We start from the raw sequence: 23,173 nt of genomic DNA on the forward strand, positions 1-23,173 counted from the left end.
CAGCGCGACAATGCACGCCCCCCTCCCGCGCGGGGATTACCCGCGGGTCGCGAGCAAAATAGCAACAAAGAAGAAGAATGGCCCCAAATATGTCAGGAGGGTTCAATCCGCGAGCCGGAGCCGAGGGGGAAGTTGTGCGCGCTGATTGGGTGGGGGCGGGGGCGCGCCGGGGCGGTGCGGGGGAGATCGTTGCGGAGGCGCAGTGGCTCCGCGTGGTGTTTGGGAAATGGAATCCGAGAGAGCAGCGGCGTCCGGACGGCCAAGAGCCTCCGCCTGGACCTTGGACGGATGGGCCGCTGGACTCAAGAGGCTAAGCAAAAGGGTTCCCCGGGGTTCCGAGTGTGGACAGGGGGCCCGGCCTTCTGGCAGTGGCCGAGGGCGATGTTTGTGTTCGCAGCCTCCGCGCCCCCAGGGGGCTCGAGAAGGTTTCTTTCGAGTTTGAGAAGGAATTGGCACGGCCTTCTCAGTCTCCCGAAAGCGCGGGATTGGAGCGCGGGGCGGGCTGGGCTGGGTTCCCAAAGGAACGTGAATTTCTGAACTTTTGGGTTCTTGGAGGCTTGGGAATGGCATCTTTGGCGGTGCCCGACCCAGGCCGCCCGGAGCTTCCGCGTGGTCCAGGGCTGGGTTAATCCAGGTCGAGTTGGCCGAAGCCCGAAACGCGCGGTCGGCCTCGTGCGCCCCAGTGAAGTTGGTTTTCTCCTCCACGCGCGGCCTCATGCATTTTCATTCCGAGCGGGCATTTTGTTTGCCGGTTGACATCAGATGCTAAATCAAGGGCTCCAATCAAGGCGCTGCGGAATAAAGGGGCCGCCTGTCTGGGCGCAGCCCCCACGGAGCCGTGCCCCCTTCACCTTTGTGAGGGAAATTAACCTCCTGCTATTGAGCTCCGGTCGCGGCCAATCTGGACGCAAAAGAGACGCGTGCTGGACGGGGGGAGTGGGGGCAATCTGTCCTCTGAGGCAGGCTGAGGCCTCGGAGAGGACAAGCCGCCTCCCCTGTGCCACCAGGAAAAGACAACAGCGAAGATTTCCCCCCACCCCCACCTCCGCTGTCGTTCCGTTTGGACCCAGACTGGGCCGCCTGCCTCCATCCTCTGTCCAGCCCAGCCCCGAGGAAACACAAAAGGCAGAATCTTCGGGGGACAGGGCAGAGAACCCCACGAGTGCACAGTGGCCCTGATCAATCAACACTGGGGAACAAATAGCCAAGCCACATAAAATGTCATATGCTCTGAGGAAAATGTCACTTTATTGAAAGAGAAGGAAACATTTTTCTGCAAAGCTTTGTATACCAGACAGATTTTGCTGAGTTTTACTTATGTTTAATTCCACTGAAGGTATTTAATTGTTTTGGATTTTCCCTCTGAAAATACCCTGGCGTAGAAATTAAACATGTAAGAATAGAGTCCACATGAGTCATAAGTTGTGATGGGGATAGGCTTAGTTAATTAAGGGGTTAATCAGGTTGGTTAATCAAGGGAAAGATATTTGATAATTTTATGTTTGTAATATTTTAACCCACACACTGAAAAGGGAAGAATACATATAGTGAAATATATTTTGAAAAGTCTCACCCTAGTTTGAAAAATGCTGTGGTGAGTACTAGTCTCCCCAAAGTTAGAAATCTTAAAATGAGTTTATCTAAAATTTATAAATATATTTCTATCTAAAAGTAACTGATGTTATTTCCTTGCTCTTTAGAGCTCTGATTAATAGTGCTGATGAAATTAGAAGTGGGAAAAGGATTCCGAGACAGCTTTGGCCAATTTTATTTTCTAATCACGAATCCCATCTGGATTGTAGAATAGCATAGGGCGGGGGCTCGGCCTGCCACATTCGGTCTTGCATATGTAACACTCCTTCCATTCAACAGATAACAGAGAGTTAGTCACCTTGTGAATCCTTTAAAAATAACAACACCCATAATTGTAAATAAGCCGTGGGGATGGGGAACCGGTACCTCTACCAACAAAAAAACAAAACAACTCCTGCCTGAGTGAATTCAAACAGGGCTCTGAATTTAGCCAAGGGAATCTATTGAACGCTACTGAGATGCTGAGATTCAATGAATCCGTTTCTTTTTCTTTATTTGTGACTTCCAGTCTTGCTAGCGTAAATGAAATCTGCTTTCAGACGGGTACAGTCAAAATAAATGGAAACTTGAAAGGTACTAGTATTGGAAACTAATTTCACCACCCGGTGCCGGAAGGAATTAGGCTGCGCGCGCGCGCACGCATACACCAGCGACCTCCAAGCAGGTATAGCCCAGCCTGGGCCGCGGATCGCAGCCGCTTTCTGCGTGATTTTCTCAGAACCTGTGGGCTCGCATGCATGGGGACATCGGGTCGAGATATTTGTCTTCGCCTGGGAAGAGCAAAGCGCCATCACAGTGTGCCCCCGACGCCGGCCTTAGCGCACGCGATTCGGAGAAGGGGCCGCGTGTAGTTAAGTTGGGGGAACCAGCGTGGATTTGCCCCCCTCTAGGGGGGCTTCGCGAAAGTCAGTGAACATAAGGATCCAAGGCAGAGCACCCAAGTGCCCTTCCCCGGCTTCAGGTGACTCCTCCCCTTCCTTCGGGGTCCTGGCCAGCGCTTTGGAAAAATCCCGGGCCTCTTCACTTCCCTTGCGGACCCCGCGGTGGGTTCTTCCTCCGACGACTGCGGAGCCCGAGGCCACAGGCACTCCAATTTCTCCTATCCTGGTGTGCGGGGATGCCGTCGGGGAGCGCGCCGGGGTTCACTGTGACCCTCACCACGGCTGGAAGTCAAAGTCAAGGCAACAGGGAGTTTGTAGAAAGCGCGAAGCTTGGAAATAAGAGCAGAAGCGGGGAACTTCTGCGGAGGAGTTGGCTCCTTGGGGTGTCTAGGAGAACAGGAGGCCCTGGCCTCACGGGAGGAGCCGGGCGGGCCCTCATTCTCACCCCACAGAGGGTAGCGCGTTTGGAGACGTCGGCGTTGGTGGGGAGGTGTCAGCGCCCCTCATCCCCACTCTGCTGCAGACTCCTTTTCTGGCTTCACAGAAGCCCCCACTCCCGACCCTCAGTCCCCCGAGCCACAACCGACAGGAACCGTGCGTTACCGCTGCAGTGCCCGCCGCCCGGAGGGACCAGCGCCTCCCTGCGCCGGGTGCGCCCGACCCGAGCCGGTGAGAGGCTTTGTATTTGCAGGAATGAGGGGTTGTTGTGTCAGTCCCAGGGGCACGCGAGAGACACGCGCAGCCCGCCTGGCCGCCACCCCGCCCGGCCGGGCCCCAGGCACCTTCCGGGCCTCCCGCCCGCGGGCCGTTGCCTTTGTTCGGCGCATTAGCATAAAGCTGCCAGGGATCTCCCGTTTAAATAATTCCACACAAAAGGAGAGTGCATGAAAGAGAGCGAACAAGGGACGATCCGTGAGGCTGCGTCGTGCGCCCTCGCGGGGAGGGACCGCGCTCAAGTATTTCCCTCCCCTCGAGTTTCAAGTACCCCCTGGCAATCTGCTGCGCGCCCATTATTCGGCCGGGGGCCGACGGCGTGGCTGGCCGCCTCTTTTATCCCCCCGAGAGTACCGTCGGGGACACTGCACGCTCCTTGAAGTGCCCTCAGGGCTGTTTGTTTTTGCCTCGGTGGGACCGTCGGGCCAGGGAGAGAGGAGAGCGGGCAGGAAGGCCCGGGCGGGCGGCGGGAAGGGTGATGTGGGCGAAAGCCGGCAGAGGCGAAGCCCAGGAGGTGAGAGAGTCATAACCAGAGAATTAGGTCAGGGAGAGGCAGGACGGCACGGGACCCATCGGGATGACATTGACCTTGGGGCGCAAGAGGTGTCCTCCACCTGTGAGGTGCTGGCGGCCGCTGGTCCGTGCGCCTCCGTCTCAAATGGAACTGACAAAACCCAGGGAAACTGACCAGAAAGGCCGCGGCGACCCCGATCCTTTCCCCTTCCTCCTACCCCACTCACACCTGCACCCCGCCTCGCCTGCCGCAGGAGGACGAAGAGGCAGCCAGGCTCCTGGGGGCCACAAGGGCATACTTTCTTCCTTGGCGAGGGTTCTTGCTATGGGGTTGGTGGGTGCTCCTCCCCCACCACCGCCGTTCCTCTTTCCTCCGCCTTTCCCTCTTCTCCCGTCCCTGCTCTCCTCCCTCGCCCTCTGGTTCCCTCCTTGTGTCATCCGCCTCCTCTCCCTCCTCCTGTCCTCTCTCCATCTCTTCCCTTCTTTTCTTTCCCCTCCTTTCTTGCTCCCCACGGTCTCACCTCTCCCTCCTAATCCTCTCTCTCCCATCTCTTTCACTCCTAGTGCCTCCCCCCACCTGTGGTCTCCTCCACATAACTGGCCCCCTTCCTCTCTCGCAGCCCCTTCTTCCCACTGTCCCTCCCGCCCCATCCAGTTGCCCCAGCCCTCTTTGCTGTCTTTCTGCTCCCCTCTCTCCTCTCGTGCCTCTCTCCTGTCTCTTTCCTCGCTTGTTTCTGTCTTCTCTCCCTCTCTTCCCCCACCTCTCTCCCAGTCTCCCATTCCTCTCCCCACTCTCTTTCCTTCTCTCTCTCCCCCCTCCTTCACTCTCCCCCCACTCTTCTCCCTGATCTTACTCTCCCCCCACTCCCCACAGGCCAACGTGTGTTATTTTATTTGTCTAGAGAGAGCCTATTTGTTCAGTGATGTGTGGCCTCCTGGTAGCCTGCTTTAATGGGGGACGCGGAGGCTTGGTTTCTGTGAGCATTAGCATACAGCTGCGGGCTCTGCGCCCCTGCCGGCGCTCACTTTATCCCAGCCTTATCATCACTTCTTCTTTCAACCAGAAAACAATCAACAGCTCCTCGCACTCGGCGACTTTCGAGCCCTGCTCCCTGCTTCTTGGCTAACGCTGGCTCACTCGGGTGCGCGCTCTCTCTCTCTCTCTCCCTCCCTCTTGAAAGGGTAAATATTGATTGGCTGGCTTTACATTTTATGCTCCATGCCATATTTCCTTCCCTCCCTCACTTCATCGTTGATTTTTCTCTTGCCCTCCTGTGATGTTTGAGTGTAATAAAACCATAATAAGCCATTTTTGGAAAGGCGGTGGTTACACTCTTTATTAAAAACTGACATCTGTCGGGAGAGCAATTAGAGGCATCAGAAGGCGGGGTTGTTGCATGTGATTTGGGAGAATAAAACTTTGGAAAATTAACTTTGGTATTTTCTCGTTAATATTCTTTGCTTAAAACTGTAGAATTCCAAGATCAGGCTTACAGCCCAAGATGTCCCCACCTCAGCAGCAAGTGCTGAAATATGTATAGACTCCAAGCATTCATTCCACTTACGGAATTCATGCCTTGTGCAAGCCAAGTCCAAATATTGGTCTGTTTCAAGCCCTTTTGCCAGGCTTTATCTTCACCGTTATTTTCCCAAAGCCCTTAGAATAGTCAATTGCAAGTTATAACCAACAACTCTTGAATTCCTCTTTTATTCTTAGGCAACTTGTTCAGTGATAAAGTTTTCAAGTCTGAACAGATATGCTAAGATTCTTAGATTTAGGAAATTATTTAGCATCTATGCTAAATAGCCTGTAAATTACCCACTTTCTAAGTGTGAGATAAGGATTAAAATAATGTCACCCAATATACTTTGTAGACTAAAATATATTCTAGATATTTTCAAGTCTGCTGTGATACTTATGGAGCACCAACACTCCTTTTTCAAAAGGCAGCAAAGCAAAATTTACTGTCACATTTATGCATGATTTGGTATTAAGGTTGACATTGTCATTTGGGGTCACTTTTATGTGACTGGAGGCTTTTTAATGCTAATACTTGGTCACAGGAGTCATAACTGTTGATCCTCTGAGGTTGTTCTGTTAATCTCCATCCAAGGGTCCCAGGACCTGTCACAGAAACTTACTCCTTTTGCTTATGAGTTTGACCCAGGTCCTTTCAGGGGAAAGGGATAGGGGAGGAGAGTTGCTTGAGCCGACTCATTCACCAGCCCCTGAAATATGGTTCCACGTGTGCTAGGTCCAAATTCTTAAGAGTGGACCAGTAGCAATTGTTCCCCATTCAAGTGACGCAGTGTGTACCATATGGCCAATGCTGGACCCTCCCCCCAGTGATCTATGCATTTGTGGAAAACGCACATGTGAAGGAATTAGGAGCATTTATTGCTTGCTTTTGCCTGCCTTGGGCAAATCAAGAGTCCAGTATTCTGGAACAATTTTATTTTGCAGAAATATCAATATCAAATAACTTTGCAGTTCCAACAAGTTGGCAGTTTGCAGCAGAGAGTTTGATAATGTGTACACAATGCTGTAATGCCAGCTCTGACTTTCCTTCTAATAGTTGTGTATCCCTTATCTTGTACCAACTTTTGCTCAACATTTACATAAAATACAACACATGAAGAAAAAAACTGGAATTGTTCAGAAAAACCAATTTTACGCCCTGCTGTGAAAAATTGTGTCACACTATCTACTAAGAGAGACCCAATAAATGAGAACAATCTTCTGTGTTTTTCCCCCTCATTCCTGAATCCATGCAGTTTTTAGTGGGCAATTAATTTGCTTTATTTATAAGAAAAAGGGTTTCTGATCCACATTAGAGCTGACATGTACTGGGACCCTTTCACCCTGCCCCCCAATGCAAAGCAACAGTGCTAAGGATCAAAGAAAATGAACTTAGATGAACTTCCCATTACCACGTTACCACATTCTAATCTAAAACCTATGTGCCCTTGAGCACCCAACTTTTCTGTGTCTTTATGCTCCTCATCTGCAATTTGAAACAGAAATACAGCCTCCTCCTTTCCAAAGGTCATGTAAGCTTTCCTACACAATCACTGCTTCTGATGTTGGACTATAGATTTAATTTCTCATCCTCTGTTTACTAATTTTCCATTCTGGGCACATTTTCTTTTTTATCACCCACAAGTATTGCTGGGTAAACATGTGAAGAACTAACAAGACTGGCAGCAGAAGTTTCCAGGAAATCAAACAGAATCACACCCAAGGTAAAAACAAGTTTTACACAGTATGATCTCATTTTATTGCTGAAATGGATTATTCTGCACAGGAACATGCCTGGGATTTGTAAAGCGAGCCTGCCCCAGAAGAGAGGCACACGGCCGTGTGCCACCTACTGGGATGATAGAAAACTACAGGCATAAGTCAGGGAAGGAAAGGAATGAACAAAACCACCAGGGGCTGGCTTCGCTGTCAAACCAGGCTGCAGAGAACTTTTCTATTTCTACAGAGCGCGTTTCCTGGAACTAAATAAATGAAAACCATAAAGGGGAGACCTTGCCTACAACTAAATGATGCCCGGCCACGCGTACATGGGCAGGTGGTAGCGATTATAGCGTAGGTAGTCAAGAGTGCTTCTCTCCACCAGGGTTTTGTAGACGGATTCCTCGAAAACCCTTTTGAGGTATTGCCTGGGCTTCTCAGTCGGGTTGATTTCCTCATCTTCTATTTGATGGGCTAACTGCTCTATGGAAGGAAGGTCTTCCTCCTGTAAAACACAGTAAGAGGCCAGATACAGAAATTAATTGGACCCTGCATAGTTGTAACGGCAGTTTCGTGAAAATGAAAACGATAGCAGTCAGCTCTGCAAGGATGGTCATTTTTTTTCTAGCTTTTGAAAATTTATTTTTAATTGTGGCAAAGTATAGACAACATAAAATGTCTTACTTTAATAATTTTTAGGTGTACAGTTCAGCGGCATGAAGTACATTCACATTGCTGTGTAACCCTCACCACTGTCCATCTCCAGGACTTTCTCATCTTCATCAACTGAAACGCTGTCTCCATTAAACACCAGCTCCCTACCCTCCCATCCTCCAGGGCCTGGAAACCACCTCTGTCTCTATGAATGTGACTATGCAGGCATCTCATATAAGTGGAACCGTGTAGTATTTTTTTTGTGACTGGCTTATATCACTTAGCATAATGCCCTCAAGAGTCATCCAGGTTAGTCATTTCAAGCCCTTCATTTTCAGATAAAAATCATCTCTAGATCATACTTGTTTTGTTGTTGTTGTTGTTTTGTTTTTTGTTTTTTGAGATGGAATTTTGCTGTTGTTGCCCAGGCTGGAGGGCAATGGCGTGATATTGGCTCACTGCAAACTCCACCTCCCAAGTTCAAACTATTCTCCTGCCTCAGCCTCCCAAGTAGCTGGGACTACAGGCATGGCCCACCATGCCTGGCTAATTTTGTATATTTAGTAGGGACAGGGTCTCTCCATGTTGGTCAGGCTGGTCTCGAACTCCCGACCTCAGGTGATCCGCCTACTTCTGCCTCCCAAAGTGCTGGGATTACAGGCATGAGCCACCACGCCCTGCCTCTGTTTTAAAAATACAAAAAAAAGGAGTGATTAAACATTTTTACTTGAAAGGTCCTAGATGAAAAGTTTTCTTTGTTATAATTCCCAAGAAATGGGATTTTAAAACCTTAGAATAAATTCACAATCAAGTCAAATGTTATTGATATATTTAAAAAGATAGGGCTCAGAAAGAATAAAGTTGTTTGAAATTGAGAATCTTATGCTGCACATAGGTACAGTGTAGTAGAGATTTTCCTAATATTTCATTATAAAAATTTTCAGAGACAAGTTGAAGAATTGTCCAGTGAACACCTGCACACCCGCACTTGGACTCCACAGTTAGCATCTGCTATGTTTGCTTCACTGCCACATGTCTGCCCTCCAGAGTAGGGTACTTCTAGAAAGCACATCCTCAAGGGTTGAGCTGGGTGCTTTCCAAACACTGTGATTCTTGAACATCACCCTAGATCAAGAGTCTGTGGACTCCGATGGTACATTTATTTCAACTTCCAATAATTCCTTCTATTTTGAATAGAAAAGGCAATTACTTGCAGGGTTTTGTTGGATTATTAACTTACTAGTGATAAGAGCTTATGGATAGGAAAACAGACTCAAGCTATATGGAGGCATAAAGTCATTGCTACTTGGCTAAGCAAGACACAACGGGGTGCTGGAGATTATGCACACATTGGAAAGAGCAGTCAGTGGGGGTTGCAGGAATTCAGATTTAAACTAGAGCAATAAAGGCAGTGATAGGGAAAAAGCAACTGATTCTCACAACTAAGTACTGGAGGTGCTGAAAACTTTGGGTGCCACCAGTAAGGCCTCGTGCATATATTCTGCAATGCATATGAGGTTGGCTCTTTCTTCCTTAATTTTTCTGGAGAATTGTATCAAACCAACCAAAAACAATTACCTTACTAAAATTATACAAGATTTTGAGCTCATATTGTATGCTGCTGTTCTGACACTGGGTTAAATAGTGTAAAACTGCTTTTGAAGTTTATTTCAGGCAAATATTGCTCTAGATTATAAACAGATTTTTGGGCACTTGCCTCTTGAAGGATGACCTCTCATACTGTGATCATCTTCTTTCACAGTGTGACCACTTCCCCTCAGTGTGACCACCTCCTTTCAGTATGACTACCACCCCTCACAGAGTGCCCACCTCCCCTCACAGTATGACCACCTCCCCTCAGTGTGACCACTTCCCCTCAGTGTGACCACCTCCTCACTCACAGTATGACCACCTCCCCTCACAGTGTGATCACCTCCCCTCAATGTAACCACTTCCCCTCAGTGTGACCACCACCCCTCAGTGTGACCACTTCCCCTCAGTGTGACCACCTCCCCTCAGTGTGACCACCTCCCCTCACAGTGTGACCACCTCCCCTCAGTGTGACCACCTCCCCTCAGCGTGACCACCTCCCCTCAGTGTGACCACCTCCCCTCAGTGTGACCACCTCCCCTCAGTGTGACCACCTCCCTTCACAGTGTGACCACCTCCCCTCAGTGTGACCACCTCCCCTCACACTATGACCACCTTCCCTCAGTGTGACCACTTCCCCTCAGTGTGACCACCTCCCCTCAGTGTGACTACCACCCCTCACAGTGTGACCACCTCCTCACTCAGTGTGACCACCTCCCCTCAGTGTGACTACCACCCCTCACAGTGTGACCACCTCCTCACTCACAGTGTGACCACCTCCCCTCAGTGTGACCACCTCCCCTCACACTATGACCACCTTCCCTCAGTGTGACCACTTCCACTCAGTGTGACCACTTCCCCTCAGTGTGACCACTTCCCCTCAGTGTGACTACCTCCCCTCAGTGTGACCACTTCCCCCAGTGTGACCACCTCCTCTCAGTGTAACCACCTCCCCTCACAGTGTGACCACCTCCTCTCAGTGTGACCACCTCCTCTCAGTGTGACCACCTCCCCTCACAGTGTGACCACCTCCCCTCAGTGTGACCACCTCCTCTCAGTGTGACCACCTCCCCTCATAGTGTGACCACCTCCCCTCAGTGTGACCACCTCCCCTTAGTGTGATCACCTCCCCTCACAGTGTGACTACCTCCCCTTAGTGTGACCTTCTCCCCTCTTACAGTGTGACCACCTTCCCTCTCACAGTGTGACCACCTCCCCTCAGTCTGACCATCTCCCCTCTCACAGTGTGACCACCTCCCCTGACACAGTGTGACCACCTCCCCTCTCAGCGTGACCAACTCCCTTTCACAGTATGATTACTTTTTCTCTCACAGTGTGACCACCTCCCCTCAGTGTTGTGACCACCTCCCATGTGACCATCCTTCACACATGTGACCACCTCCTCATATCACTCTTCACACATGTGACCACCTCCCTCATGTGACCACTCCTTCACACATGTGACATCTCCCTTCACACAGTGTGACCACCCCTTCCTCACCTCATTACCCTTATGAATTCAACTTCTTTAGATTCCACATGTAAGTGAGATCATGCAGTATTTGTCTTTCTGTACCTGATTTTTTTTTTTTTTTTTTTTTTTTGAGACAAGGTCTCACTCTGTCACCCAGACTGGAGTGCAGTGGTACGATCTTGGCTCACCACAACCTCTGCCTCCTGGGTGCAAGCAATTCTCCTGCCTCAGCCTCCTGAGCAGCTGGGATTACAGGTGCATACCACTACTGCCTGGCTAATTTTTGTATTTTTAGTACAGACAAGGTTTCACCATGTTGGCGAGGCTGCTCTTGAACTCCTGACCTCAAATGATCCACCTGCCTCAGCCTCCCAAAGTGCTGGGATTACAGGCCACCGTGCCCGGCCGTACCTGAATTATTATACTTAGCATAATGTCCTCCAGGTTCATCCATGTTGTTGAAAATGACAGAACAGAACTTCCTTTTCTTTAAGGCTGAATAGTATTCCATTGTGCATATATACCATAATTTCTTTATCCATTCATCTGTTGATGAACACTTAGGTTCATTTCATGTCCTGGCTGTTTTGAATAAGCTGCAATAAGCTGCAATTAGCATAGGAATTTAGATATTTCTTTGATACACTGACTCTATTTCTTTTGGATACATACCCAAAAGTGAGATTTGCTGGATCATATGTAATTCTATTTTTAGTTTTCTGAGGAACCTCCATACTGTTTTCCAAAACGGCTGAACCAATCTATATTACCACCAACAGTGAACAAGAATTCCCTTTTCTCCACATCCTTGCCAACCTTTTATCTATAACAGCCATACTAACAAGGGTGAGGTGGTAGCTCACTGTGGTTTTAATTTGCATTTCCCTGATGACTCATGAAGTTGATCCTTTTTAAAATATATCTTTTGGTCACAGTAAGTCCTCATAGCTTCCTGGAAACTGTCACTTTAAGTGAGATGACATATAACAAAACCAATTTTACCATAGGCTAATTGATAAGAACAAGAATGAAGTTCCGACAGCATATTTCTGGTCACAAAAACATCACCAAGCTTCTAAATAAAGATCAAAAACACTTCTAATATTAAACACTAAAATAATTGTGGGCTATAATACATTTAAGAAAGATTAACATAGACAAGTAAGGTAATTATTTACCGAATTATTTCAGTTCTGGGTGGTGGGTTGCTGGAGCCTGTCCGGGCAGCTCAGGGCACAAAGCAGGAACCCATGATGAACAGGACCCCTCCCATCACAGGGTACATTTCCATCCACACCTGCACCCACACTCATGCACACTGGGACCATTTAGACATGCCAATTAACCTTTTGTGTCTGGCTCTTTTCACTTAGCATAGTGTTTTGTTTTTTTCTGATCTTTGAACTCCAGTATACCTGGTGAAAACCCACAATGCACACAGACATGGGCAGAACATGCAAACTCCACAGACAGTGGCCCGGGAATGACTTTCTTTTCCTCATCAATGTTACAACGAAAGGATGTTATTCAAGGACCTACTGTATGTCTTCTTTTGAGAAGTGTCTATTCAGGTCCTTTGCTTATGTTTATATCAGGTCATTTGTTTTCCTGTTAGTGAGTTGTGTGAGTTCCCTATATACTTTGGATATTAGCCAAAACTGGATATCATACATCAAATCAGATGTATGATTTGCAAATATTTTCTCCCAGTCTGTGGGCTGTCTCTTCACTCTGTTGTTTTCTTTGCTGAGCAGAAGCTTTTAAATTGATGTAGAGCCACTTGTCTGTTTTTGCTTTTGTTGCCTGTGCTTTTGGTGTCACATCCAAAAAAATCCTTTCTGAGACCAACGTCAAGAAGTATTTCTCCTATGTTCTCTTCTAGAAGTTTTACAGTTTCTGATCTTATGTTTAAGTCTTCACTCCATTTTGAATTGATTTGTGTGTATGGGCTGATAGAAGAGTCCAATTTCATTCTTCTGCATGTGGAATTTTCCCATTTTCCCAATACCATTTATTGAAGGGACTGTCCTTTCCCCATTGTGTGTTCTTGGCACTTTTGTCAAAAACAAATTGACTGTAAATGTGTAGGTTTATTTATGACTCTCTATCCTGTCCCACTGGTACATTTATCTGTTTTTATGGCAGTACCATGCTGATATGGTTTGGCTCTGTGTCTCCACCCAAATCTCATTTCGATTTGTAATCCCCACATGTCTGTGAAAGACAGAGGTGTTTGGATCATGGGGGCGAACAATGCTGAGAACTATGCTGTTCTCATGATAGTGAGTGAGTTCTCATGAGATCTGATGGTTATAAGTGTTTGGAAGTTCCTCCTTTGCTCTTCTCATGCTCCTGCCACCTTGTGAAGAAGGTGCTTGCTTCCCCTTCCACCATGATTGTAAGTTTCCTGAGGCTTCCCTGGCCATATGGAACTGTGAGTCAATTAAACCTCTTTCCTTTGTAAATTACCCAGTCTCAGGGAAGTTCTTTATAACAGTGTGAAAATGGACTAATACACATGCTGTTTTGATTACTATAGTTTTGAAATATATTTTGAAATCAGGTAGTGTTATGCCTTCCGTTTTTTTTTTTTTCTCAAGATTGTATTGGCTATTTGTGGGTCTTTTGTGGTTCCATATGATTTTTAAGATTGTCTTTTCTATTTCTGTGAAAAATGACATTGGCATTTTGATAGGAATTGCATTGAATCTGAAGATTGCTTTGGTTAGTATGGACATTTTAACAATATGAATTCTTCTAATCCATGAACACATGATATCTTTCCATTTATTTGTGTTGGCTTCAATTTTTTTCATCAGTGTTTTACAGCTCTCAGTATACAGATCTTTTAAGTCCTTGGTTAAAAACTCCTAAGTATTTTTTTTTGATGCTTTGTAAATGGAATTGCTTTCTTAATTTCTTTTTCAGATAGTTTATTGTTAGTGTATATAAACATTATTTTTTTTTTCGAGACAGAGTCTTGCTCAGACTGGAGTACAGTGGCATGATCTCAGCTCACTGCAACCTCCACCTCCTGGGTTCAAGAAATTCTCCTGGCCGGGCGCGGTGGCTCACGCTTGTAATCCCAGCACTTTGGGAGGCTGAGGCGGGTGGATCATGAGGTCAGTAGATCGAGACCATGGTGAAACCCCGTCTCTACTAAAAATACAAAAAAATTAGCCAGGCGTAGTGGCGGGCGCCTGTAGTCCCAGCTACTTGGAGAGGCTGAGGCAGGAGAATGGCGTGAACCCGGGAGGCGGAGCTTGCAGTGAGCCGAGATTGCGCCACTGCACTCCAGCCTGGGTGACAGAGTGAGACTCTGTCTCAAAAAAAAGAGAAAAAGAAATTCTCCTGCCTCAGCCTCCTTAGTAGCTGGGATTACAGGCACCCACCACCACGTCTGGCTAATTTTTTGTATTTTTAGTAAAGATGAGGTTTCACCATGTTGGCCAGGCTGGTCTTGAACTCCCGACCTCAGGTGATCCACCCGCTGTGGTCTCTCAAGGTGCTGGGATTACAGGTGTGAGCCACCGCGCCTAGCCAACACTATTGACTTTTGTATGTTGGTTTTGTATCCTGCAACTTTACTGAACTCACTTATCAGTTCCAACAGTTTTTTGGTGGAGTCTTTAAGGATTTTATGTATATAAGATCATGTCATCAGCAAACAGAGACAATTTCACCTCTTCCTTTCCTAGTTGGATGCTTTTTATTTCTTCTTTTTCCCTAATTGCTCTGGCTAGGACTTCTGATCCCATGTTTAATAGAAGTGGCAAGAGTAGGCATCCTTGTCTTGTTCCTGATCTTAGAGGAAATGCTTTCAACTTTTCACCACTGAGAATGATGTTAGCTGTGGGCTTGTCATATATGGCCTTATATTGTGTTCAGGAACATTCCTTTTATACCTAATTGTTGAGAGGTTTTTTATTTTAAATCATGAAAGGATGCACATTTTGTCAAATGCTTTCTCTGCCTTCTAGCATAATGTTTTGAGGTTCATGTGCTTTGTATCAGTACCTCACTTATCTTCATGGCTGAATACTATTCCATTGCGTGGCTAGACCACATTTGTTTATCCATTGATATGTTGATGGACATTTGGGTTGTTTCCTCCTTCTGGCTGTTCTAAACAGTGCTGCTTTGAATGTTCTTGTACAAGCAATCATTAGAATACCTCATTCAATTCTTTGTTTGTTTGTTTTGTTTTTTTGAGATGGAGTCTTGTTCTGTCACCCAGGTTGGAGTGCAATGGTGTGATCTCGGCTCATTGCAACATCCACCTCCTGGGTTCAAGTGATTCTCCTGCCTCAGCCTCCCGAGTAGCTGGGACTACTGGTGCACACTACCACATCCGGCTAATTTTTGTATTTTTAGTAGAGATGTGGTTTCACCATGTTGGCCAGGCTGGTCTTGAACTCCTGACCTCAGATGATCTGCCCACCTCAGCCTCCCACAGTGCTGGGATTACAGGTATGAACCACCATGTCTGGCCTCAATTCTTTTGGATCTATATTTAGAAGTGCAATTGCTGAGTCATAGGGTAATTCTGTGTGTAACTTTTTGAGGAACCATCAAAACATTTTCTATAGCAGGTGTAATTTTATGTTCCCACCAGCAATTCAGTTCCCATTTTCCCCATATCTTCACTATTTCCCCCCTTGTTTTGTATTATAGCCATCCTAGTGGATGTAAAGTGGTATCTCATTATGGTTCTGATTTGCATTTCCCTAATAATTAATGATGCTGAACATATTTTCATGTAAATAGGTTTACTTCTGGACTCTGAATTTTAGTCCATTGATCTATATATGTATTCTCATGCAAGTACAACACTGTCTTGGTTACTGTTGCTTTGTAGTAAGAAAATGTGAGTTCTTCAACTTTGTTCTTTTTTTCCTCCAACATAGTTTTGGCTATTTGGAGTCCCTTCCATTTCCATAGGAACTTAGGACTTGCATTTCTTTTTAAAAATGCCCTTGGAATTTTGACAGGATTGTACTGAACTGTAGATTGTTTTGGGTGGTATTGCCATCCTAACAATATAAAGTCTTCAAATGCATGAACACAGATGTTGTCCCATTTATTTAGGTAGTCATTCACTTCTTTCAAAAATGTTTTGTAGTTTTCAGTGTATAAGCCTTGCACTATTTTGGTTAAATTTGTTCCCAAGTATTTTGTTCTTTTTAATGCTATTATAATAATTATCATTGTTTTCTTAATTTCATTTTCAAATTATTAACTGCTAATATGGTCTGGATGTTTTGTCCCCTTCAACTCTCATGCTGGAATGTGATCCCCAATGCTGGAAGTGGGACCTGGAGGAGGTGTTTGGGTCTTAGGGAGGATCCCTCATGAATGGCTTGCTGCTGTCCTCGTGGTAATGAGTGAGTTCTCACTCTGAGTTCATGCTAGATCTGGTTGTTTAAAAGAGCCTGGCACCACTTCCCTCTCTCTTTTGCTCCCTGTCTTGCCATGTGATGCACTGTCTCCCCCTTCACCTTCCATCATGATTGGAAATTTCCTGAGGCCCTCACCAGAAGCAGATGTCAGTACATGTACTTAATGTACAGCCTGCAGAACCATGAGCCAAATCTCTTTTCTTTATAAATTATCCAGTCTCAGGTGTTCTTCTAAAGCAATTTAATCTAAAGCAGATTAATACAACTGATAATGTAGACAATGGATTATTGTGTGTTGGTTCCATATTCTGCAACTTTGCTGATTTCATTTATTAGCTCTAATAGTTATTTTGTGGATTCTTTAGGATCACATCACCTGAGAATGGAGATAGTTTTATTTCTTCCTTTCCAATGTGGATGTCTTTTATATCTTTTTCTTGCCTGATTGCTCTGGCTAGTACTTCCAAAACCATGCTGAATATAAGTGGTGAAAGCAGGCATCCTTGTCTTATTCCAGATCTCAGGGATAAGAATTCAGGTTTCAGTAATTCATTACTGAGTGTAATGTTATCTGTGGGTTTTTCATAAACATCCTTTATCAGATTGGAGACATTCCCTTCTATTGACAGTTTTTTTTTTTTTTTAGTGTTTTTACCATAAGAATGTATTTGATTTTGTCAAATGCTCTTTCTGCACCAGTTGAGATGATAGTGTTTTTTCCCCTTTGTTCTTCTTCTTTTTTTTTTTTTTTTTTTTTGATACGGAGTCTCGCTCTATTGCCCAGGCTGTAGTGCAGTGGCACAATCTTGGCTCACTGCAACCTCTACCTCCTGGGTTCATGAGATTCTCCTGCCTCAGCCTTGTGGGTGGCTGAGATTACAGGTGTGTGCCACCATGCTTGGCTAAATTTTTTGTATTTTTACTAGAGACAGGGTTTCATCATGTTGGTCAGGCTGGTCTCAAACTCCTGATCTCAAATGATCTGCCTGCCTTGGCCTTCCAAATTGCTGGCATTATAGGCGTGACCCACCGCACCCAGCCTCCCCTTTGTTCTATTAAAGTGGTGTATTACATTGATTCATTTTTATATGTTGAACTACCCTTACGTTCCTGGGGTAAATCTCACTCAGCTGGGTGTTTAGTCCTTTAGTATGCTGCTGGATTTGGCTTGCTAATAATCTACTGGCTATTTTTGCTTCTAAATTTAAAAGGGGTGTTGGTCTGTAAGTTTTATTTTCTTGCAGTGTCTTTGTCTAGCTTTGGTATTAGGGTAATGCTGATCTCATTGAATAGTTCCAACCTCTTCTATTTTTTGGAAGAGTTCAAGAGAATTGGTGTTAATTCTTTAAATGTTTGATAGAATTTACTAGCAAAGCCATCTGGTCTTGGGCTTTTCTTTGTGTGAGGTTTTTGATTATTGATTCAAGGTCTTTACTTGTTATAGCTCTGTTGAGATTTTCTGTTTCTTCTTGTGTCAGTTTTTAGTTTGTTCTTTTTTTTTTTTTTTTTTTGAGATGGAGTCTTGCTTTGTGGCCCAGGCTGGAGTGCAATGGTGTGATCTCGGTTCACTGAAACCTCTGCCTCCCAGGTTCAAGCGATTTTCCTGCCTCAGCCTCCTGAGTAGCTGGGATTACAGATATGCACCACCATGATGGGCTAATTTTTGTATTTTTAGTAGAGAAGGGGTTTCACCATGTTGGTCAGGTTGGTCTCGAACTCCCGACCTCGTGATTGGCCCACCTTGGCCTCCCAAAATGCTGGGATTACAGGCGTGAGCCACTGTGCCCAGCCTAGTTTGTTCATTTCTAATAATTTGTCCATTTCATCTAGGTTATGTAATTGGTTGGCAAATAATTATTCATGGCATTTTCTCATAATCCTTTTTTATTTCTGTAAGGTCGATAGTAATGTCCCCACTTCTATTTCTGACTTTAGTAATTGGAGTCTTTTTTCTTAGGCAGTCTAGCTAAAGGTTTATCAATTTGGTTGATCTTTCCAAACAACTAACTTTTGGTTTTATTGATTTTCTCTATTTTCTTATTCTCTATTTCATTTATCTTTGTTCTCATCTTTATTATTTCTTTTCTTCTGCTGGCATTAGGCTTACTTTGGTTTTCTTTTTCTAGTTCCTCAAGTTATAAAATTAGGTTATTGATTTGAGTTCTTTTTATGTAGGCACTTATAGCTTTAAATTCTGCTTTCTTTGGATCTCATAAATGTTGGTATGTTGTATCTTAGTTTTCATTCATCTATTAGCATTTCTAATATCCCTTTTTTATTTCTTTTTTGACCCACGTTGCTTAAGAATGTGTTATTTAACTTCCACAAATTTGTGAATTTTTCCAATCTTCCTTCTGTTACCGATTTCCAGCTTCATTCCGTTGTGGTTGGAGAATATACTTTGTATAATTTTAATCTGTTAAAATGTATTGACACTTGTTTTGTGGCCTAACATATGGCCTATCCTGGAGAATGTTCTGTGTGCACTTGAGAAGAATGTGCATTCTACTGTTGAACAGAGAATTTCATCCACGACTGTTGGGTCCACTTGGCTTATAGTGCTATTGAAGTCATCTATTTCCTTATTGATCTTCTGTCTGGTTGTTCTAGTCATTATTGAAAGTAAAATACAGAAGTCTGCATTATTATTTTAGAACTATTTCTTCTTTCAATTCTGCTTATATATTTTGGGGTTCTTTTGTTCAGTGAGTATATGGTTATAATTGTTATATCTTTCCTAAAGGATTTTGAAGGATCGTTTTGACTGAATAAAATTTCAGTTTTATTGGTCAGTGATGCTGTGGCTTTGCCTGCAGCTAAATAATGCAGTGCCAGTGTTCCTCTCTTTACCTCCATGGGAGCATTTCAGATATCTTGGAATGAGTTTGCTTTTTAAAAATAAATGTTATAAAGATTTTTTTTTTTTTTTTTGGGACGGAGTTTTGCTCTTGTTGCCCAGGCTGAAGTGCAATGGCATGATCTGGGCTCACTGCAACCTCCACCTCCCAGGTTCAAGCAATTCTCCTACCTCAGCCTCCCAGGTAGCTGGGGCTACAGCCGCCCACCACCATGCCCAGCTAATTTTTGTATTTTTAGTAGAGACAGGGTTTCACCATGTTGACCAGACTGGTCTCGAACTCCTGACCTCGGGCGATCCACCTGCCTCGGCCTCCCAAAGTGCTGGGATTACAGGCATGAGCCACAGAGTTTCGCTCTTGTCTCCCAGGCTGGATTAAAGTGGCACAATCCCAGCTCAATACAACCTCCGCCTCCTGAGTTCAAGAGATTCTCCTGTCTCAGCCTCCTGAGTAGCTGGGATTACAGGCACTCGCCACCATGCCTGGCTAATTTTTTGTATTTTTAGTAGAGATTGGGTTTCACCATGTTGGCCAGGCTAGTCTCGAACTCCCGACCTCAGGTGATCTGCCTGCCTTGTCCTCCCAGAGTGCTGGGATTACAAGCATGAGCCACTGCACCCAGCCCATGTTATAACGATTCTAATCTTCATAACAGATGACTTCTAACAATATTCATAGATAATAGATAATAGTTTTTTCTTCCTTTCTTTACATGTGGAAGAAGAAAATTAATATACCAAGCTCTAGGATATCATAGTTAATGGGATTGAACTTCTGTACTTCCCTGAAGACAAGGTAGAAAGTGAAATAAAATGGTTTACATCATTTGAATATTTTAAAAAAATTAATTTTAATTATTATGAGTACATAATAGTTGTGTATATTTATGGAGTACATATGATATTTTGATACAGGCATACAATGTGTAATGATCAAATCAGGGTAAATGGAGTATCCATCACCTCAAGCATTTATCATTTCTTTGTGTTAGAAATATTCCAATTCCACTCTTTTAGTTATCTTAGAATACAAAATAAATTAGTGTTAACTATAGTCACCCTATTGTGCTACCAAATACTAGATCTGATTCATCCTATCTAACTGTATTTTTGTACCCATTAACCATCCACACTTATCCACCCACTTCTTGCCACCCTTCACAGCCTCTGGTACCCATCATTCTACTATCTCCAAGAGTTAAGTTTTATTTTTTTTAAGCTCTCACACATGTGTAAGAACACACAATATTTGTCTTTCTGTGTCTGGGATATTTCACTTCACATAATGTCCTCCAGTTCCATCCATGTTGTTGGAAATGACAGGGTTTCCTTATTTTTATGGCTGGGTAATACTCCATTGTGTATATAGACCACATTTTTTTTTTATCCATTCACCTGTTGGATGCTTAGGTTAATCCCCTAACTTGGCTATTGTGAGTAGTGCTGCAATAAACATGAGTGTGTAGGTATCCCTTCGATATACTGATTTCCTTTCTTTTGGATATATACCCAGCAGTGGGACTGGGTATATGGCAGCTCTATTTTAGCTTGTTGAGGAACCTCCAAACTGTTCTCCATAGTGGCTATACTAATTTTCACTCCCACCAACAGTATGCGAGGGTTCCCCTTTCTCCACATCCTCGCCAGCATTTGTTACTGCCTGTCCTTTGGATAAAAGCCATTGTCACCGGGGTGAGATGATATCTCACTGCAGTTTTGAGTTTTATTTCTCTGACGATTAGTGATGTTAAGCATTTTTCATATACCTGTTGGCCATTTGTACCTCATTTCAATATTTGAGAAAAGAAATTACTATTATTCTTTAGTGCAGGCTATTCATTTTATTTTATTTTCCTAATACCAGACTCTTCGGTGAAATTCCTGTATATCTGCTTGTGTGGCTGTCATTTCCACAGCAGCCCTTCTCCACTGTCACCTCCGCTGCTGCTCGTGGTGGCTGGCACTCACTGGGCCACACTTCCCCTCTGCTACTCCTCCACAGCAATCTAAGGTGGGAACGGCTGGCCCCAGTTCTGCAGGAATGGGAGGGTCTGGCAGAGGCCACACTGCATAGTCCAGCTGAGCTAGGCAGACACCACTCTATGCATCACCACTTCCTGTGGCCTTTCCCATTTGACAAACGAAATGCTGAAAATAGAACAATCCTCCAGTGGAGATTTTTTTCTTCCAGAGGTTTCACTTTCTGGAAATCTACAAGACCCACAAGAATGGCTGGAGGGCCTTTAGTGTGTCTTGGGCAAATGTCCGTGGCCACTTCTGGTCTGCTGCCTGGGCCTGCTGTCCACACTGAGTTCATTCATAACAAACAGGTCCACAGCAAATATCCGTACACAGGTAAAAGTTTGAGGGTATCTCAGTGAGTTGTATGAAAAGTGGTGGATGCCTTGGGCTTGAGTTTCCATGGCTTCCCTTTTAAGCTTTGAGACTAAAACCCCCTGGCTTTGTGCACAATGTTAACTGAAGAGCTCAGATCTGAGGTTAAGAAAGACGGAGGCACAGAGTTTTGATGGGATCACTTGGAAACGAAGGGCCCTTTACTGTAGGGGCAGTAGGAAGCTGCAGATGACATTCTGCAAGGAAGGAAGGTGTCTGAGGAGCTGAGCAGTCAGTGAGCCCCAGGCTTACAACTCGGGTTTTGGTTTCCAGTTAGGTTGGCCTCCTGCAGCCCTGGGTGAAGCGCAGGGCCCTGTTTGGCCTGCAGCATCTTTAATGGATTCCATTGCCACATGCATGGCTTCAGCAGCCTCTGACCTGGGCATTCAGCCACCCAGCCCTCCACTTCCCTCAGCTGCATTTACCTGCTGGATCCTAAGCCACTGCTGTTTGGTTTCAACTTTAAACCTGTGTTTCCCAATCTAAGCCTGCTTCAGATTAGGAAATGATTTACAGTTCCCAGCTGGACCCTGGGAGTGAAACTGCAAAGTGGGGGCACTGAGGAGAAGGTCCCAGGACACGCACTTCGGCCCTGTATGGTTCTGTAACCATGTTCCCAGCTTTGGGGTGAGACACCCCAGAGTGTGAAGCTTGCGGTGTCGCCATGGAGCTGATTTAAAATCTCTAAGCTGGTCGGGCACGATGGCTCACGCCTGTAATCCCAGCATTTTGGGAGGCCGAGGCGGGCGGATCACCTGAGGTCAGGGGTTCAAGACCAGCCTGGCCAATATGGCGCCCTGTCTCTCCAAAAATACAAAAATTAGCTGGGCGTGGTGGCAGGTGCCTGTAATCCCAGCTACTCGGGAGGCTGAGGCAGGAGAATTACTTGAACCTGAGAGGCAGAGGTTGCAGTGAGCTGAGATCACGCCATTGCACTCCAGCCTGCACAACAGAGGGAGACTCCATCTCAAACAAAAACAAAAACAAAAACAAAAAACACCAAAAACCCCTCTAAACTTCAGTTTCTTCACGGGGAAAGTCAAGATGATAACAGTGGCTCCTCCACTCTCCTTAAATCACAGCAAGAGCTGTGATTAAGTGGGGAACGCACTGGGAACGGGGTGCGCGCTCCCTAGCAGTGCCGTCCAATAAGGTGTGTGGGCGCTCCCAGGTGGAAGTGACAATGGAGATGTGGGAGTTGCCCATATAGACGGTAACATGAGATAGAAGCTAACCCAGGCCTCAGCCCTTCGCTGACTGAAGCAGGGTAGAGCCAGGCTGGAGATTCGACCACTCACTGAGCACAGCTGTTAACGTTCCACAGTTCTGCTAGAGACTCCCACATTGAAAGAAATATTTTAACTTAAAGTTTCACAAATACCTCACTATTTATACTTCGGAGTCAAATTTCTTGCTGAGCATGGAGCCCTTGGGCTATGCAGCCTAATGTCCAGTTGATTCTGTAGTATTTTGAGAAAGAAGTTCTGGTTATAAAAGGAGTGTGCTTTGAGGCACACTGGAAGGCTTCCCTGTACATCTTTAAAAGAACACACACACACGTTCCGCAAATGGCTGGCAAACATAGGCAGAAACTAAAGGAATGCGGCCAGGCGCGGTGGCTCACGCCTGTAATCCCAGCACTTTGGGAGGCCGAGACGGGCGGATCACGAGGTCAGGAGATTGAGACCATCCTGGCTAACACGGTGAAACTCCGTCTCTACTAAAAAAAATACAAAAAATTAGCCGGGCGTGGTGGCGGGCGCCTGTAGTCCCAGCTACTCGGGAGGCTGAGGCAGGAGAATGGCGTGAACCCGGGAGGCGGAGCTTGCAGTGAGCCGAGGTCGTGCCACTGCACTCCAGCCTGGG

General features: G+C 45.4%; 1 protein-coding gene across 1 annotated transcript in view; it reads right to left on the reverse strand.

The window, feature by feature from the left end:
- Positions 1–6,955: 6,955 nt before the first annotated feature.
- Positions 6,956–23,173, reverse strand: part of CFAP61 (cilia and flagella associated protein 61) — a 310,458-nt gene continuing 294,240 nt past the window's right edge. Inside the window, exon 29 of the mRNA XM_032142470.2 lies at positions 6,956–7,444. Coding sequence (XP_031998361.1) covers positions 7,244–7,444 — 201 coding nt within the window. The 3' untranslated portion in view covers positions 6,956–7,243. The remainder of the gene's footprint in view (positions 7,445–23,173) is intronic.

The sequence above is a fragment of the Hylobates moloch genome, unplaced genomic scaffold (assembly GCF_009828535.3).
Source record: "Hylobates moloch isolate HMO894 unplaced genomic scaffold, HMol_V3 SCAFFOLD_21, whole genome shotgun sequence".
Lineage (NCBI taxonomy): Eukaryota > Metazoa > Chordata > Mammalia > Primates > Hylobatidae > Hylobates > Hylobates moloch.